This window comes from Antennarius striatus, chromosome 14 (assembly GCF_040054535.1).
Source record: "Antennarius striatus isolate MH-2024 chromosome 14, ASM4005453v1, whole genome shotgun sequence".
Lineage (NCBI taxonomy): Eukaryota > Metazoa > Chordata > Actinopteri > Lophiiformes > Antennariidae > Antennarius > Antennarius striatus.
Window position 1 is genome coordinate 11,561,029 of NC_090789.1, and position 19,626 is coordinate 11,580,654.

Consider the following 19,626-nt stretch of genomic DNA (forward strand, 5'->3'; position numbering starts at 1 on the left):
GTATATATCAAAATAAACTGAGAGGAATACTGGTCAATTTTACAAGTACAGAAGTTAAAAGATTTTGAAGCAAACATAAAATTTAAGGTCAGTGGGCAAAATTATTACTTAAAAGATCATTTTATTTCACCTTGAATAATACTATATATATATATATATATATATATATATATATATATATATATATATATATATATATATATATATATATATATATATATATATATATATATATATATGTATGTATATATATATGTATATATATAGATATAGATATAGATAGATATATTTGTATTTATATTTTTACATAGGGCACAAGCTACTAAGGAATGCGTACAATACAATCAGCCACATATAAAAATATTACAGTAGTATTGGCACAGATGAACTATTATTTACTGTATTTTACATGTCATACAATAAGAAAATGAAATAAAAACATGTTATACATGTTAAACAGTTTTTACATTAAGATCAAACACCTGGATGTTCTAGCAATGAGCAATCACGTAATATCTATTTTCACACGCAAACATGAACACACACACACACACACACACACACACACACACACACACACACACACACACAAACACTCACACAATAAGACGGATCATCAGTAAAGGGCAATCAAATACAAAAAGGTTCAAGTCAGCTACTTTTGAAGGTTGACAGCACTTTCAAGGATATATTGGATTCATGGATCACCTCTGAATTCATTCAACTATTACAGTGGCATAAATACACAGATGTATGAGTCATAAAAAAGTAAATATTTAACAAAAAGGAGTTTTAATTGAATTCTTAAATACTTTTTTTTTCTTTTAAATTCACTACAAGTGCGGAAACCATTTTCAGAAGAGGCATCTATCTCATGGTCAACTCCAAACCGATTTTGCCCTTGGTGGGACCAATTTCAACAAGGCAAACATTTTCTACCAGTGTTGATTCCCCCTGTCCCCCATGAGTAAACATACCTGGCCTTAAACACAAACAGGCTAAAGCCTCATCCATATACAGCGTGTGTTCGTGAGCGTTAAAGCAAGGGAGGCGTTAAGAACTGATGCATGATGCATGGCAACTCCTGCATATTGCGTGCACAGCTTTTCTTAGTGGCTCTTTGAGAACGATCTTGGCACCCTGAAGGAGCCCATTTGATTAGAGTCAATCATGGTGACAGTCTGCTTACAGTGCAGCACCACAGATACTGCTTGAGAACAAAAGAGAGCACTTTAGGCTGTCACCTTTTGTACTCTTTGAAGACAATACAATGGAGGACCAAAACATATGACCATGGCTGGTTTTCAGAAAAATAGCCATTTAATTCTGAAGGATGTGACCTTCAGAACTAAACTAAAGTGTATGTACTGTAAAAAGACAGAAAAAATAGTGGTTCAGCTCTTGTAAAAAACAGTATAAGTGGATTTAAAGTTGTCAATAAAGTGCACTTGCTGTCAAGCTAGTGCAAAGGTTAAATATAGCTTATCATGTACATGTACAGCTGATGCATAGCCATCGCTGGACGTGAGACATCTGAAGCATTGCGAATAACAGTTCTCCCATACCAAAATGTAAAGATCTTGTGATGAGTATCGCTGTGATGAGAAAACAGTCCCCTCTGATAAATGACATCTCCCGTGTCAGGTATGAATGTGACAGCAAAGGTTGTGTTGGGGTGGGGCGTCCATTTACTTTAGCCGATGGGAGGATAAACATACAGTATGTCAACACAGGTCCAATAACATTTGACAGGGGCTGCTGTGAGGGTGCATGCCTGCTATTATCGTGCATTAAGCCGTAGCTAGTTTGTAGAAATGACAGAGAGAGAACCTCAGCTGTTGTTTTTAAAATCACCCAGTTTTCCAGAAAACAAACAATGTCACCCTGATTTATGGCATCTAAGAAATGTTGAATTCCAAATTGTATTATGCAATCGATCTTTATGGAGACAATTTTCAAATGGGTCATTAAGAAAGTGAAGATCATCAGACCATAGTATTTAACTGTATAGTCATGGATAGTGTGTTTACTTTCACATTATGTGTGCGTATTTGTCATTAATCATATCAGCAAGCCTGTTTCCTACCTTCCTGTCAAATGATTCAAGGGAGGAAATGGAAATAAGTCATGGGATCTTTATCGTGTTTTATTGGTAGCTACAATTCTATAGTTTTGCCTCAACGCTGCTGCAACACATTCCATCAAAAGAATGCACCATTTGCTAATATCACCTAAACAGCAATCCAATCATAGTTAAAAAACAAAACAAAACACTAACTATGCAAAAGAGGCACTGCACTATAGCAACCCTATCAATATCAAAGATTATTCATTTGCATAACTCATCAGTCCTCATCAGATGAGCCTTTTTAGTTTCTACAGGAAAAGGCAAAAAAAAAAAAAGTTCTCTGAACTACTTTGCAGTGCTTGACAATATGAATACCGGTATATAGCAGACAAAACTGAATGGAGCTATTTTAGAATGTTCTCTGACTTTTCTGTACAGCAGCCATCTTTAATTCATTCATTCATTCATCTTCCAACCCGCTTAATCCGCTAACGCAGGTCGCGGGGTAGCCAGTGCCTATCCTGGCAGTCTCAGGGCGTGAGGCGGGGGACACTCCGGGCACGACACCAGTGTACCGCGGAGCCACATAGAAACAAACAACCACTCACACACACACTCACTCCTATGGTCAATTTGGGACCGGCCAATCAACCTGAAGCGCATGCTTTTGGAGGTGGGAGGAAGCCGGAGAACCCGGAGAGAACCCACGCAGACACGGGGAGAGCATGCGAACTCCGCACAGATCGGGACTCGAACCCGGGTCCGCCATGTTGTGAGGCAGCAGCGCTAACCACTGCGCCACCGTGCCGCCCTTAGCCATCTTTAAATGCTTTTCAAATTAAATAATGTGGTTAGCACGAGGAAGCTATTTAAAGCTGAAAGAGAAGCTAGCTATTGCTTAAAAAAAAATCAACAGCCCTATGATTACTAGTATTCTGCTAGTTTTCAAAATTGATATAATTTATGTAACTGTTCAGGCTTTTCAGTCAAGCAATTTAACCAAATAATTTAAGGACAAAAATAACACAGAAGGTAACCTGTCGAACCATAAATAATTACTGTAATGCTCACTTATGCTGTAGCTTTATGAAAGCTAGTCATGACCAATGAGTTGAGTTGATGTAAGACAGATCAGGTGAGGAACAATCAGTTATCCACGACTGGATCATAAGTTACCTGGGGTAACACAATGATGTCATTGTTTACCTGTGAAACACTTTGACTCTCATCTGACATATTCTAACAAAGATCACATTTAGATGAACTACTTACACATAAACTCATGTAGATAAAAATAATTTAAACAATATATTATTTTTTTTCATTCTGTACAATACAATTATTTGTGTACAATCAAGAGGGTAAATGCTGCATATCTATTGCCTCAGGTTTTAGGGACAGTTTAACACTATTATCGGTGTAATCCAGGCTGTAAACCAACCCTAAAGGGAAATTAGTTAAACACCATAGGCCACAATTAGCATCTGTTAGTGTTCTGGTTGAGAGGTTATTCAAAAGAACAACAAAACATCTCCAATCAGTTGTGTGATACATCACTTGATTTGCATGACTACACTTCAAATTCAGACATCTGAGTTAGAGATTTAAACAGTGTTCTATTTCTTTCAAATAAACGCTGTTGATGATCCTAACAAATGTGATATGTAGGCCTTGCATCTTGGACACCAGGGATGAATACATTATCTATACTGTACATCTTGACAAGACCATATTCTCCAAATGGACTTCATCAGCCACTAGGAGGTTCCGTCCTCTAAATCTGCAGCACTAGCACTTTCATTTGAAATAGTTGAGCCCTGCCACTAAGAAGAACTTCTCCAGAAAAAGCTCAGAGTCTAAGACAGCAATGTGTGCGGCACGACCAATTAGGGTGTTGGCTGTGTTGGGCAGTGCGTGGAATACATTCTGGCGGATCAACCGGCAGTCTTTGGCCTCCACAAGTGGCTGCAGGAGGTTGCTGATCATCTCGGTGTACACGGGCCCTTCAGTGCAAAAATGAGGAGAGGCCCAGTTAGTCCTACTACACAAATGATATTCATTAATTAACATTGACAAAATTACACCTGACCTGTGGTCCGATCTTTAAGAGCTGTTTTACACATCTCTATTCTGGCAGAGTGGAAAGGAACATAGCGGTCCTGTGGAGACGCCACTAACACCACATTCTTAAAGAAATGGAGCCCTAAAAGGAAATAAAAATAAGACAGCAATTGAAACTGCAGTGTGCTTGTGTTTGTGTGTATGACAAGGAAAGGAAGACAGAAGAAATGAATGCATTGGTTGTAAAATGCAAAGTGCAATCACAAGTACAATGACAGGCTTGATATGATAAACTGCATTTTTTTTCTCGAGTCTCCTGTCTGCATGCTTTTAAGTGAGTACACTTGTGGGTTTCCAATGACAGGGTTTGGATCATTTTGTCAGCCTGCCACAGTGCTGGAGGGGCAAAAAAGTGTTTTCAAGCTTATCTTCTTCAATCCTGTGTGACAAACGACTGCTTTGTTCCACTCACACAGTGGGGAGGCCTCTCACAGGCCTTTCTCAGCTTGCTGGCAGGGGTTTGAGTATTTGTGAGCTGACACGTACAGAAAATTCACCAACAAAAAAGAACTGACAACATTTTCATGAACATCTGAATAGAATTTCTTTCAAGTAACAGTCTTTTAAGCAAGGCAGTCAAGGCACTCTGTTTCACATTTGCCTGTTGTTAGCTTGTACCTGGTTTCTGACTGAGGAGGTACAGGAACGTTTTCCGTGGATCGCTGTGATCTCTGAAGGTGAGCTGCAGCAGGGATCCAGATTTCTTCAGCTTTTGCATTAACCACAGACCTAGAAAACACACACGCACGCACACGCGCGCGCGCACACACACACACACACACACACACAAACATGGATGATATTCTTAGATGAAAAGCCAGATGCTGAGGAGCAAAGAACATCAAAATGCAGTGCTGTACTGCATCGTAAATACAGCACATCTGCAGTGTTTTATCCTCCACCTGATTGGTGGCCTCACCTGTGCTGACCAACGTGCTGTTGTTGTACAGTGTTCCCAAGTGTGGGCCAGATAGCGAGAGAAAAGTGTGTAGTTTGGGCAAATAGCAACGGAAGCGAGGCCTCGTCAGCACCGAACGGATGATGATGTTCCCGAGAGAGTGGCCGATGAAGCTATTGGCCAAAGACAAACAATTTTCAGGGAGATAAACTTGCAATTTGAGTAGGTAGAGAGAAAAAGGCCCTCTGATGCTGCTGACCAAGGCTGACAATGTTCATGACTCATTTGTAAATACAAACATCTTGAAATGAAGTTGTAGGGAGCTTTAACGTTAGTAAATGGTAAAAAATTCATGAACTTCTTAATTTTTTAAAGATTCTCAAAGGCAATGAGAATTAAATGAAACTCACATAGAGGACATAGTGTTCAAACAAACACCAGTGGGACTTACATAGATACATGAACCTCTTTGTGTCACTTAGTTTAATTACTAAACCGTTACAGCTACACCCAAAATCCCATAATGTCATGTCTGCTCTGTCTCATTTGTCTCCCACTAAACTTAATATGAAAGAAATGTAGGGAAAAAACAGATGCTATGGCGGCAGTCCATTGCTTTTGCATTTGACGCATACCCTCTAGAGAATATGCAACAATTAAGAAAGTTAACAAGCTGAAGTAGAAACTTTTTATGAAAAAAGAAATCATTGGCACATTGAGGGCAATTAAGCAGGAAGATGAATGGCTCAATTTGATTGGAACTAGGCAACACAGTGGTTCATTAAGGAGTGCAGTCCATCAAATGAAAGTCAGAAACTTATTGGCAGTGTACGATAAGAGCTTTCTATCCATTTTGTGCCACTTGCCCAGTTTGCGAAAGTACGTCCTATTTATTATCACGTAACAATGAATTCAAGCTTGATGCCGAGTCTGTTCATCAATGCTAAGTGTTTGCTGCCATCTACTGACCAGATCAAGTGGATGCTGGCTGCTGTTCTGGCTTTGCTCTCAGTAAATTCACTCAAGAGCTGAGTTATCAGTTATGTACCGCACAGGAACAAAAGCTGACCATCTGACCTTATCCTGCCAATTGTGAGATTGTACAGCTGGATATGCTGAATGATCTCATCCAGCAGCCTGTCTGTCATGGTGTCAAAATCTGCAAATGTATCGGTCTGCAGAGAAACAAGAAAGTAAGTCACAGCAGTCAGACCTCTACAAAGAAATCTGAAGCACTTTCAGAAAATGTGACTTTGCGTGGTATAATTTTTCTCAAATCGCTGTCATCTACAAATGTACCTGGTTCCTTTCGGACATGAGAAAGTCTAGCCGGGATCCTGGTAGCCCTAATTCAATAAAAGTCTTCACCAGTCGAAGGTCTGCACTGTTTCCTGGAAGCATAAAGGAAATTTAGATTTACAGTTTCTGCCTCAGCTCTTGAGATAACTATCCATTAATCATTTAACAGACACCTGGAATATGTTTATGAAAGACTACAAAGAAGTGTTTTTTTTTTAACCAGTAGGATATACTCTAAGGACTGCATTACAAATACAGTATAATGCTAATAAGACACTATAATCTAAAAAAAAAAAAAAGATAAAAAAGATGAGCAGTACATTACAGATGTGTTGTTTGATAGCTGCTATGTCATTTCAGAAGAACTAATCTTTAGAGAAACATAACAATCACCTGTACCCACCATCAAGTCCATGGACACACACCACAAGGTGTATACCATCATCAAACTCCTCATCATCCTCCTCAGGGGGGAAGTAGGGCAGATCTGATGCCAGGAGAGGGAGATCGCTGTATAAGCTTGCATGAAAGCTTAACTCTTTGAACAGCTCCTTTTTTGCTTTGTACAAACTGCAGAAGAAGGACATGATACTTAAAAAAATGTGCATAGAAAACCATGCATTACACTATTTGCGTACATAGGCATAAAATGTCAATGTCAGATTTTTAAAAAATGTGCAAGACTACAAAGTGAAGCCAGAGGTGAATCACTCCTACATTTTATATTTGGTTCACAAATAAAGACAAACCTGCTTTGTAATTCTGTATTTGATTAATTAATTTTAGGTCACAACTGCCACTTTTGTGCAAACCTGCTGACTCATGATGTTTTATTACCCTGTCATCCTGCCAGGTTGCAGACTTTCGCAGACTTAAAGGCAAAATAAATACTTTTGGCTGATCCTTATTGATTTGTCTGCACCATTTGATGTGATTTTATACATTGTGGTATAAGCATTTCACCTTGTTTTCAATTGTTTACATTCAGAATCCCAAGCACGAGTCTCTGCTATAGCACCACATGTCAAAAGCCATGTGTTTTGGCCTTGTTTTCTGTAGTTAGTGTAGATTGCACTCTCTCTAACCACCTCTAAAACAATTCCACTTGGAAGAGAATTTGCCTATTTCATAACACATTTAATTACTGACTCCCAAGTCAGAAAGGATCTTATTATCACATGCTTGTAGGTAAATATCTAACTTTTGAACATGCTATAATGCATCTGTAATACCAAACTGAAATTTCTGTCATTGGACAAAAAAGTGTGATTTTGAATATCTTTTAGCAGCTTAGTCTATAAGCAGAAAAGTTTGTTCATCAATGTGAGCTCCAAGCAGAAAATGGCACTGAGATGTGTACTTTATACTTCAAGGTAAACTTGTAGGCATAGCTCAGTAAACTATTAACTATTCTTTGACATCTACTATTTTATCCAGACTAAAACTGCAAACCATGGTAAAGATAAGGACCTTGGTCAGCTTTTTCGTTCTGTCTCATAACACCATTATGTCTCTCCCAACACAAATGTATTTATGGCTTGTTAAGCAAATAAGTGTACAAAGGGAGTCATGCATCCTTAGTAATAAATAGGAAAGAGACATTAGATAGCAAAGAAAGGACTGATACGGTCTGATGCTGTTATTGCATTATATGGCAAGCTGCTGTCAAGCTGATGGTCAGTGTCACTGTCTGTTGATGTAGACAGAGAAAAGAGTTAAGATCAAAGCAGTCCTGTCTACAGAACCTGAATATATTCATTCATTTTCTGCCCTTATTCTGTCTTGTCGAGGGTCCTGGTTGTGCTGGAGCATATCACACTCATATTCACACCTCTGTTAAATTTATAGTCACCAATTAATCTATTTGCATGTGGATTTCAACACAGGACCTCCTGATTGTGACCCAATAGTGCTATAATTTGCACCATTGTGCCACTTGCAATCCATGTTGAACTACTTTTCTGCTAACGAGAAGTTTACCGATAGCATGAAACTCACTTTAGCATACGTTCATTGGTTTCATCATCCATGTTCAGGGGATTGAGCGACGAAGAGGAGATGATACCAAAGGAGCCCAGAGGCTGATGGGTGATTGGTGAGGTAGCTTGGCGAGTAGACAGTCCAGTGACGGATGGAGAGTCTCTAACAACAGAAGAAAATGGCAAGCAGGTAGGGGCACATGACACTGACATGTTTACCACCTCAACCATTTTCTTATTAACAAAGGCAAGTCCAGTGTTCGGAATCTTAGAGGGCTTATTCTGGCAGTCTAGATGCTCTTTTTCACAGGCTGAAATACCATTGGGTTCAGGGGATGATGTCAAATCAATGACGATGAGCCCTGTAAGGTCACTTGGCCTTTGTGTGATGGTGTTGCTATTGGGAAGGTCAATGGGCTGTTGAAGGCCTGAGGGATCCAGACTGTCTTGGTCAGTAAGCAGGTCAGTGGGATGAAAACTTTGTCTCTCTTCTCTGGTGTTATTTCTCTTCTGATCATCTGAACCTTTATGCACACATGGTTTGTTTCCACACCTGCAGGGCACTGCTTCCATTTCTACAAGATGCACATCCTCCACTGAGGTATTTACTTCACTGATGTGTGTTTGATGGTTCATTTTCTCCCCCTGGCTACCAATAACAGTGCTTTCCTTCACATGAGGGTCTTCTACAGACTCTTGTAAAAGCAAGACTTCAGACACTCCACTTAACTCTGGCTTGGTTATGCATGCCTCTGACAAGTATTGTAGAGGGTTTGACTTATCAGACTTAATATTACCCTCGAGAATATGGCGAGGATTTGTTCTGAAATTAGTATCTAATGCAGAGGATTCAGGTTGCTCTGATTCCAAGTCACTGCTCAATAAGGAGCACTTGATTCTAAGTGAATCCTGGTTTTGCACTAATATCTTAGTGTCTGTTTCTAGGTTAAGTAGCATGCTTTCTTCCTCAGCAGATTCTGGGCTACTTATCTGAGGTGCAGAGACTGACTTGGTCAATTTGCTGAGCTGCTGCTGTTGGTCTTCTTCGTAGGGCAGCGAGCTAATAGAAGTGAGCGAAGCCTGTATACCGGCACTTGGAAGGCTGCCATTGCTTTCCATTTGCAGGCCTTCCAGAGAGCCACGGTGAACTGAATGGCGACACACAATTTGTTGTAGAATCTCCCGTTCACTGGAAAAATCAAGAGTACGCCGGCCTTGAAGAGCAGGTTCTAGGGGCCATGCTACGGAGCTGGGTTCACTCTCAATGCCTGAGTCAGAAATAACTGAGGGTGAGCGCTTCATAATCTTGGAGTTGACCAGACCCCCATGGTGAGTGATGTCTTTTCTGGAATCACCAAGAAAGGGAGGTATATTTGGATGCATAGAAGCAAAGGGTAGGTTGGTGAGAGGAATGTCCTCACTTTCTTCATCCATAGAACGATTTAATGATACAGCAAATTCAGATTCCTCTTCATTAGCCTCTCCCTCTCTTATGTTGCTGTCATTTTTGACATCACCAACTTGGATTTGACTTTGTTTTACGTGACGTGAATCCTCATTGCTGTTATTGGATTCAGTGAGGGAAATGAGATTGGATGAGAGGGTCAAGATTGTATCCGATTTTTCCTTTGGTTCTTTCAGGTTTGACATATCTGCTAGAGAATGACAGTAATTGTCCACAGAGGAAATGGAGTTACGGTTGCTTCTGATTTTGGTACTGGCCTTACTCTGCTCTGCTATAAATGAAACATATGTAGGCAGGTCCATGCAGTCATCGCTGTCCATAGGATCCTGTGGTATTGCTGGTGATTTGACTCCCTGGACACTCTGACACATCTGTTTGGCAGGACTAATGGCAGGATCTGCGTTGGTCTGTCCATCAGTGGTTGGCACATGTGATACCCATTCTGGAAAAATAAGGATGCAACAATTAATAGTTAAAATTAGGGCTGTCACTTTAACACATTAATTAGATTAATTAATTACGCTGCAACTTAATGCGCTATAAAAATTCATCGTGAGTGGCAAGTCAATGCGCAAACATTTTATATTTGGCCCATTGAGGGACCCGTAGGCTGCAGTGACGTCACTTCCTACCTGCGCCACAAGTCAAAAGCAGAGTGACTGACAACAGAGATGGACGCGACTCAGGAGAGCGAGGCAAGCCCACTCGGGTGTTTTTGCCAAACATCCACGAATCACTGTGTACGTTTGATACATCGTGTCAAGTCGTGATGACACGACCCCTTAGCCATCACTAGCTGCAAGTGATCACGTGACAATACATCGATTAGCCTACCTGTGCTACAGGGGATTTTGTGCACCCAGTAGTCGATCGATGCCTGTCATGATGGTACGTCATCTGACTGCTTTCTTAATCTTTTAATTCATAGTAGCTATGTTGAGCAAAAAAAGAAAGTGGTCGGACGAATATGTGCAACGTGAATTTACATGTGGATGTGGATTTCAAATCTTCTCTTCTTGGTGTATTCTATTGATTAGTCATGCACTACAATTTTGTAATGTCCTAGAATTCAAATTCTTTATTTGGGGGCCTTTAGCAGGTATGAGATTAAAATGCGATTAATTAGATTAATTAATTACAAATCCTGTAATTAATTAGATTGATTTTTTTAATCGCCTGACAGTACTAGTTAAAATACATTACTGTACATTGAACCTCAAGATCTTTTTCAATTACCTGTTTGGGGAGACTCCACATATCTGTCCTCAAAGATGATAGGTAGGCTGTTCCAGTCTCCATCAATGTCCAGGCACTCAACAGGCAAAGGAGGCATCTTGGTCAGATAGTCTGAGCTCCGAACTTCTACAGCAATCTGGCCATGTCTGTTAATTCTGACTCAGAAGAAAAATATCATAAAAACCGCAATTCTCTCATTTTATTGAATAATTAATTATTTTTTTTAATGGGAGAGCCATGACTTACAAGTCCTCTTGAAAAGTTAGTGATATCTCTTTGGGGTGTTCAGTGAAGAAGTATGCTTCTGAGAATCTCCTGACCTGGGGTTTAAAAAAAAACAAATTGTTTTTTAATTTTTTTTTATTTACAAATCTAGTGGTGGTAGAAACATTTAAGTTCTGCACAAAATAAGTGTCAAATCACATTTCCCAGTCAGTGACACAAGCTTGGTTCAATACTATCTTCTATGCCACCTCATTAGAGATGAGCACTGGTCCCAACTGGCAATATATATATATATATATATATATATATATATATATATTCAAGAGTAACATAAATCCTTGTGAGTATTCAAAGCACTTTAATTACAGAACAATTTATAATTGATATCTTAATTCTACTGATGGGTGGACATGACAGTAACCCCTCAGGGCATATATTCATAAGAGCCCAGTGACTAGATAGAAAATTGAAATTATATTAGCTTGCTCAACCATTGTAGGTCTCAAGTTCTAGAACAGAATAGAATAGCATCTAAACCTAACCCTAACCCCTAACCCTAATCTTGTCCATTAATTCTGACCTTCAGCCAACAGTTCTATGGTCTCCCTAAAGTTTTGATGAAAATAAACTACATTTAAATATCAAACTACATTTCATGTTTAAAATGTCAACATCGCTCAATGTTGTGAAATCAGTTTTGAATGCTTGATGTGAGAACACAGTAAACATTGAGTTCATGTACTGTGTAATTGTGTCTTTGTTGGAGTGTCGCCCCCACCCTGAGAGTGTGATGCTCCTTGGCCAGGTAAGAGATGATGTAGGGGTTGAACACAGCAACTGATAGGAAATGGTTCCACATAGTTGCTAGCTGGGAGCAGAGCCGGCTCACATCCCTGCTGATCTGCTCTGCTACCTTCTCACGACCATCCTGCATCTGTTGGAGCCCACACATAATTTAAAATTATGTTTAGACACCTGACAGCCGTGATTATTTAAAGTCTCTTTGACTGGTTTGATGACTTACAAAATCCTTTAATATTTCGTCATTCAGTTATTCCCCTCCCTTTGAAGTAGTAGCTAATGAACAACATCAAAAATGCATAGTTCTTTCTTTAGTATTGCTGTTTTCAACTACTCAGAATTTATCCTCCATTGCCGACAAACAGCAACAGTGTTTTCTTTTAAATCGATACAGCATGTATTTTTGTTGAACAAGCGTACCTGTAACTCGGTTGTGAGCTGATTTAGAGTTTCTTCTACATCCAGGGTCTCTGAGGAAAGAAAAAGTTTTTTGTGGAGTCCAAAATGTTTCATTACAAAGTGTGACCCAAGCATCAAGACATTTAGTAGATTTAGAAAATATTTTAAAAGAACTATAAAAATCTGAAAAACTATTCTTTCAGACCAAAGACTAGAAAAATAAAGGGGCAATTCAGAACAAAATGAAGGTAACTTCAATAGTTCAGAGCTAAAAAATTTGTGCCATTCGAAGTACATTTTTTTAATATGCATTATAATTCTAAGATCTGAACAGTACTTGCTTTTAGATTGATATATATATACTTGGTTTATCCCAAACTGGGATTTTTTTTTTTTTTTAGAATTAATGTGACGCTATATATGTTATAATAATTCAGAAAATGAGGCCAGAATTGTTGATGAATACTAATGCTTACTGTATATTAACATTCATGTTTGGGGCTTCCATCTAACATTAAATATGTAAACATTCCTAAGGGGTAAAAATGAAACTTTGAATAAAAGCGAGTATACAGTACTCACCTGAGTTGAGTGGGGTCTGCTGTAGCTGTGGGACTTCCTTCATTAATGCTGTGTAGTAGGTATGAAGACCTCTGTGTGCAACCAACAGAAGGCGGCAGAGCCTTTGGTGCCACGTATAAGCTCTCTGTAGGCAGTTTTCACTGGACACATAAAAGCTTCCCTGCAGAGAAGGAGACACAGGAAATGTCAGCTTCTATGTAGGTCAGTCAACTGTGAGAAAACGGTCTGCCTTTATAATGGATATGCATGCATCCTTTAACTTTATAGCCACTACTGCCACAGATCATGTCTTTACATGAGAGTCTGATTAGAAATGTGTTGTATAATTCCTTGGAACATCAAATGACATGTCTGTGTATGTTCTCAGTTATCCAGGTCATGGTTCAGTTGTACCTACATAGAACTGACGAAGCCTTTTGGATGAGAGGCGAAACATTTTCAAGAAACTTTCTTACAGTCCAGTAGATTTATTTAAACAGCTTCGGATATAAAATGGGATGTTAAAAACAAATGGACGCTAAATACGACTTGCTAAGAGCTGTAAAACTAAATCAGTGTATATATCAGCTGTAAAGATGTAACACATCGTCATGATGACCTTTAAAACTTGAATGAAGATGAGATGTAGAGCCAGAATCCAGTCAGTCACTTCCCAGAGCTATATTAGACCAGCAACAAGATGCTACAGAAAATATTAAAACAAAAACAAAAAAAACAAAAAAACGGGGCTCCTCTGCTGTGTAATACAGACCATGTTTCCAGCAGGTGGCTCTCTACCAAAAGAGTAATAACATTCATTTGTATTTCAACAGAGTAATATCACAGTCTATATGAATATGTCACGTTTCTGTAAAAAAACATCTACAAATCACATCGATGCTACAATCACATTGTACATCTTCCTGACCAGCTAATGGTTTTCTACCAAACAACTATCATTGTACTTGTCAGCAGTCATAAAACAAAGTCAGGGAACTCTGAATGTAACCACTTATTGGTCTTCTCTGCTTACAGGTTGCTACCAAGTGAGTTCTTTTCATTGCTGTGATGTTTTGGTAGCGCCCGTAGGGCTCTGAGCGTGGAAAGGCATCTGATGCTCATGTATCTGGATGTGTGCTGCAATTTGCCTCAAGCAAGCACAGTCTTGGGCCCTATCATCATACCTGTGCGTGCTCTGTAATTGCAGTAGTGCAGTATACTTGAACCAGGAAGGAACATCTGTATATGTACTGTGTTAATTCTCTTTACCTTTATAGAGGCCTGCCTGGATCAGTCGGGCAGAGAAAAATGGCTATTTCAAGATGAGCCAGTTATTATCCTAAAATCATAGATTTACACTGAAAATGCTAGGGATGTACGAAAACGTTCACGTCACCTGACAGTACACCTATGTCTGTTGCTGTTCCCGACTGCAATTTGGAGTGATATCCAATTATACAAATCACTGCTGCTTTTAAAAATGTTTTGTACTGGTAGGGAAAAGCCTCTCAAAGGAGAATTGAGGTGTAATTTCTATGTTAGCTTTCAGTCTACCTAAATAACAACTATCAACATAATTTCCCTTTAAAAATTTCACTGTGGACTACAGAGTAAACTATTTCAGTCATTTCCCAGCTGATGTCATAATAAATCTACATGATGACTTTTTTTAGTAAGGATACACTCAAGAGGAAATGAAGAGGTGTCATGGGGGAAGTGTTGAAAATGTACAGTAGCCGGAGGTGAAATGCTCTAAATAAATAAGGGTTCAGGGTGGAGGGTTCCTTCTGTGAAAATTTCAGCTGCAGCTATCTGGTACGTGGCGCATGTGAGCAGAACTCATTACTGTGATCAAACGAACCCCCCCGCTTGGCTAAACGCACAGCTTATGAAAGCGCTCAGCCAGGGGTGGGAGTAAAAACCAAGAGGAAGAGGAGGGTGGGGGCCAACAGGGCACTCATTAAGATTTACAGTTTAGACTGTGACGTCTAGAGGAGCCTGACTGATGCATGTTTTAAATAAAGTGGAAGAAGGGATGTGAATCCACAAACAGGAAAAAAAAATCAATAAAGATATCAGATTCAACACAAATGAAGTAACTGAATGTGTAAAATCAAATATCTGAACTGGACCTGCTGTTAATGTTGAGGTTGAATTGAAAATAGTGCAGGCACTCTCGAAAATCAGAATCAAGGATAAGTAGCAGTAAATAAGAGGGTCATCTACACTGATGGCAAGAGGCTTATTTTCTCTAGGCAATATGTGTGACAAGAGGATCTTATGATTGCCATGTTAAACTCCTAAGGTTGAAGGTTCTTGCTGTTCAAAAGCCGACAATATTTTCATTTGATAATACAAATAGCTCTTGTGTTGTAACTCAAAGTTTCCTGCATTTTTTAAATATCTGCTAACAGATTTGGGAAAATCTTTTTGAAAAAGATTGTGAGAACCCGATGATTTCAAAATGTTTGAACCAACATAATTACAATTGATTCTGCATCTTTGGACATTGATCAAGCTATGAATGTGTATTTCTTTCATTCCTTATGTGCATGTATGGAGGTGAATGCCCATAGTGTAATCAGTTTCATAAATGTTGTCTGGTTACTGTGTAGCTCTTGGTATTATTTTACTTTTTCTGTGAAGACATACTTTACACTTGAAATATAACCGAATTGTTCCATTGCAGTATGGAAATAACAACATCTCATATCTGTAAAAAAGGTTAGAGATTAACCCTGATCATTCATTCATTTACAGTCTACTGCTTGTTTCGTTTATGGCGGGTTGCGGACCCTGATCATGAACATATTATTTGAAAAGAAACTTGTTGCCAGGAAATATTTAAAAAATGTCTTAGTAGATCTCTAAAGTTAATAGATGTGTTAATTGTGAATTTCTGGCATGACTTTTCTAATATACTGTTCTGATAGCAGTTACACTACTAAACTGTAATAAAATAATTATAGCATTATAAAGTATTACAAACTAAAAAATATCATGAATAATATCTATGATAATAGTAACTGGATAATTTTTGTGCAATAATGCACTTAAACTGTTGAGTTAATGAGCATGGACATGTGGGAAGGAGGTGGAAAGACTGGACCAGGGTGAGCTGCTCTACTAAGCCTGGAGCCTACATGCCTGGGCGGGTGGTTTAATCAGATATTATGAAAAGCCATAGCTCAATACAGTAATAATCTCTGTCTTGGCTTCTGGTCTTTAAGCTTTAAGACTCCAGGGAGCCCAGAAATTATTCTGAGGGACAAATAGGTTCAAGATCAGTAATTCAAATTGGATTGACTCCCTGCGTACATTTTTGGCTGAATCCTGTTGCTTTTGGATGACATACCAAATCACAACTAAATCCATCAGCCTCCATCCATAAAACAAGATTGTATACATGACATCACTTGGCATTTGACTACTTGTGTATGAAAAGGGAAAAGATAAATGAACATTTAAAACAGTTTACAACCATCTATGTATTTCTAGTTAAAGGCAAAGGTTTATTTGAAGGTTAGCATACCTCAGAGATTACAGGTTTGCAGTAGCCACCTCCGAAAACAATGTTTTCCACTGACATGGCAGACATGTCGCTCATGCTTTCTGGTGAGCCCTTCCCCAGCCAGGAGCTCTTCCCTGTACGAGCAAAGCTGCAGAGGGAACAGGTTACATGAATGGAGAGGGAAAAGTCTGTGAGCGAGAAGGAAGGCAAGTAAACTGAGAGACATTAGCTGCTACAACTTCAATCAATACTACTGTAACCTCTGTAATCCATTGTTTCACACAGAGGCTATTACATTACAACATTATACAGTTCTAAAATAACACAATCTACAATAAAGGTGGTTACGTTTAATACATTTTTTCAGTTTGTCCAGTCGTAAGCTGCTAGTATATGACTGATATGATTGATTTTCTGTTTTTGAAGGACGTCTTTGTCTAACCATAAACTGCAGGGCAAATTTTAAAGGATTATTTATGAGCTATGAGTCTGTAGCTAACATTCTTTTCAACTGGATTTAGGGAACATTTAAACTCCAGCATCTTTGGCAAACATTACTTTTGTTAAGGATTTCAAAATAAAAATAAACAGCTATGAGCTATGTCCTATACAGCTATGAGCAATACAAACATATCGCTCTGCTTTTGGACCTAATGTTAAATTATAAAATACCCAATTGCGTTGCCATGAAAATAAAGTATGAAAATAGTAAAGTATTCACAGTTTATGTGAAATGCAAATGTTTGTCTCAAATTTTGAACTCTACCTGATTAGGGGCTGATGTAAGGCAATCAGTGAAGCATGAATAGAGACAGAAATGACCGACAGGTGGAAGTAGTCAAACATGACAGGGACGTGGTGGTGGAGTCCTTTCCGAGGGTGGAGGTGGAGGCTGAGGGTCCGGCTGCTGATCAGTGGGACAGTTGCTATCTCTGCCAACCTATGAAGTTGAGACACAGAAGATGAGAGAAGGATGTATAAATGTCAAGGGAAGATAGATGGGGACCTTTATTGCAAAACTGCTACAATAGTGATGCTGAACACAGTGCCAGTTAAATAATAGTCTGGCAGAAACTTGTATGACACTGGAGACACACATAATGTGAAAGTGCCAAAAAGGTGGTAAAGCACTTCCTGCCTCCTTTTAATACCAGTGTTATCAGCACGGTTGTTCAGATATGGTGCATAGATTTGTGGCCATATAAGAATCTGTTCTCCAAGAGCCACAAGCTTGTCTGTTTAGAAAGGCTTCTCTGTTAATCTATGAATGCCATATTTTACTGCTGAAGTCCATCCCAAGGTTATATCAGAGAGCAGCGGTCCTTCTAACTTTGTTTTTTCAAAAGAATCAATGCCATCCTAGAACTCCATGAAAATGTTAACAATTCAGTACTCTGTAGAGCTGACATGTAAAACTCACACAGGTTTGACAAAGACAGTGAAATAACAATTTAAACCTGCAAACACAACGCTCTCTTCTCTTTACAATCTCAAAGCTGCCAATGCAGGTACAGTGCACCGTGTATGCTCAGACAAACTGGCCAATTCTTTTTCTATTCAACACAAGCAAACAAAAACATCACTTTAATCTCACACTGCTGGGGCAAACGTGGTGATCGGGTGCTTAAAGGGATGGCTCTGGACTAAAGGGCAAATAGCCCTTTTTCATGCCTCATTTGCATTCTCAGCACAGCACAAGGGTAAAATGTTGTATTCCCTCTCTCTGAAACACAGACACACATTTGCAAACTGCTCCGAAAACCTACTGTTGTTCATTATCAGTGAAATGAAGATCCAGCTTCAATTGAAAATCCACCTCACTCAAAGCTTCCTCCACCTGTAAAACATTGGCACACATGTTAAAGCATTGTAAACCTTAGTTCATTTCCTTTTGATTTGATTTTATGTGATTTTTATGTTACTATGTCTATGCAGACTAGCATGCATTGGTCAAACCAAATGAGGCTCTGAAGGCAATCAGCAGCAGAAGTTGATTATGAAATCACTAAACATTATGCTGAAGCCATTAATGATTCACCATCCTTTTTAAAATTTGGGGGGTTAGGGTTTGGGCTAGGGTAAGCTTTACTTATCGGTCTCCTTATTGCCATGTAATGCATATTTATACTTGAAAACCAAAGGTGGCCTGAAATAAAGTTATACATGTTAGAGCATTCTGACATAGAAAACTGGTTGGTTCCCGTATAATTTGACTCAACTAACAGCTGTGTGCTTTCTCCTACCTTTCCTATGTTTAGTTTCTTTAAATTACTGATAATGGATTGTGTACCAAATCCCCTGTGTGCTTTTTGAGCTGTGTATTAATGCACAAGCTACATGTGAATTTATTTTGACGTGTGCAACCTTCTCTTACTATATTTTGTTTGTTTGTGTTTTTAAAAAAAATAAATTCATTCAGTTTTGGTATGGAATGTCAAGTATGTTTTGTTGATGTTTTGTTGATAATGGTGGAGTGACTAAGAATAATATAATGGACAGCAAGAGCAGATATGACAGAATCTGGATGAGTACGTTTGTCGGTGGGACCAACCTTGTTTGATTACCTTGATTAAGTAACTTCAAAGTTGTAGTTAATGAAATGCTTGTGTAGTCTGTGTCATTTACAAGCTGTATTCCTGGATATCTTTCAATCTGACGTAGGCTGAACAGAACTGAATCACTCTGATGTTCAAAGCATCACAGCTTATGGAAATAAAGGGTAACCTATTTAAATTTAAAAAAGAAATAGAAAACCAAATGATGTCATTAGACTGCAAAGAAAGACCAAGGTGCAACATCTCTAATAATAGTCAAGTTTAGACACAGCTCTTCCTGTCTTTCTCTGTTTGTCCAGAATTACGCACATGAACAAATCTTTGTAGCTTTGTCTCATATTGATTTCCTGACTGATTAAACATACATAGACATTCACAGGGGAAATGATGGGCTATTTTTGCTCGTGTTATCGGAGGCTGGGAGTGACAGATAACCTCTGGAAGGTTAATGAGTGGGAAGCCTTTGGGAGAACTTGCAGCTGAATTCTGACATGCTTTAAAGTCACTC

At 38.8% G+C, this 19,626-nt stretch overlaps 1 protein-coding gene across 1 annotated transcript in view; it reads right to left on the reverse strand.

The window, feature by feature from the left end:
* Window positions 1–293: 293 nt before the first annotated feature.
* fam135b (family with sequence similarity 135 member B) overlaps window positions 294–19,626 on the reverse strand; it is a 38,814-nt gene continuing 19,481 nt past the window's right edge. Inside the window, exons 5-20 of the mRNA XM_068333855.1 lie at window positions 18,330–18,400; window positions 17,330–17,503; window positions 16,585–16,711; window positions 13,074–13,233; window positions 12,513–12,562; window positions 12,070–12,225; window positions 11,313–11,386; window positions 11,067–11,221; window positions 8,385–10,272; window positions 6,790–6,956; window positions 6,387–6,478; window positions 6,165–6,262; window positions 5,109–5,260; window positions 4,808–4,918; window positions 4,158–4,271; window positions 294–4,071 (exon numbers count right to left, since the gene is read on the reverse strand). Coding sequence (XP_068189956.1) covers window positions 3,866–4,071; window positions 4,158–4,271; window positions 4,808–4,918; window positions 5,109–5,260; window positions 6,165–6,262; window positions 6,387–6,478; window positions 6,790–6,956; window positions 8,385–10,272; window positions 11,067–11,221; window positions 11,313–11,386; window positions 12,070–12,225; window positions 12,513–12,562; window positions 13,074–13,233; window positions 16,585–16,711; window positions 17,330–17,503; window positions 18,330–18,400 — 3,795 coding nt within the window. The 3' untranslated portion in view covers window positions 294–3,865. The remainder of the gene's footprint in view (window positions 4,072–4,157; window positions 4,272–4,807; window positions 4,919–5,108; window positions 5,261–6,164; window positions 6,263–6,386; window positions 6,479–6,789; window positions 6,957–8,384; window positions 10,273–11,066; window positions 11,222–11,312; window positions 11,387–12,069; window positions 12,226–12,512; window positions 12,563–13,073; window positions 13,234–16,584; window positions 16,712–17,329; window positions 17,504–18,329; window positions 18,401–19,626) is intronic.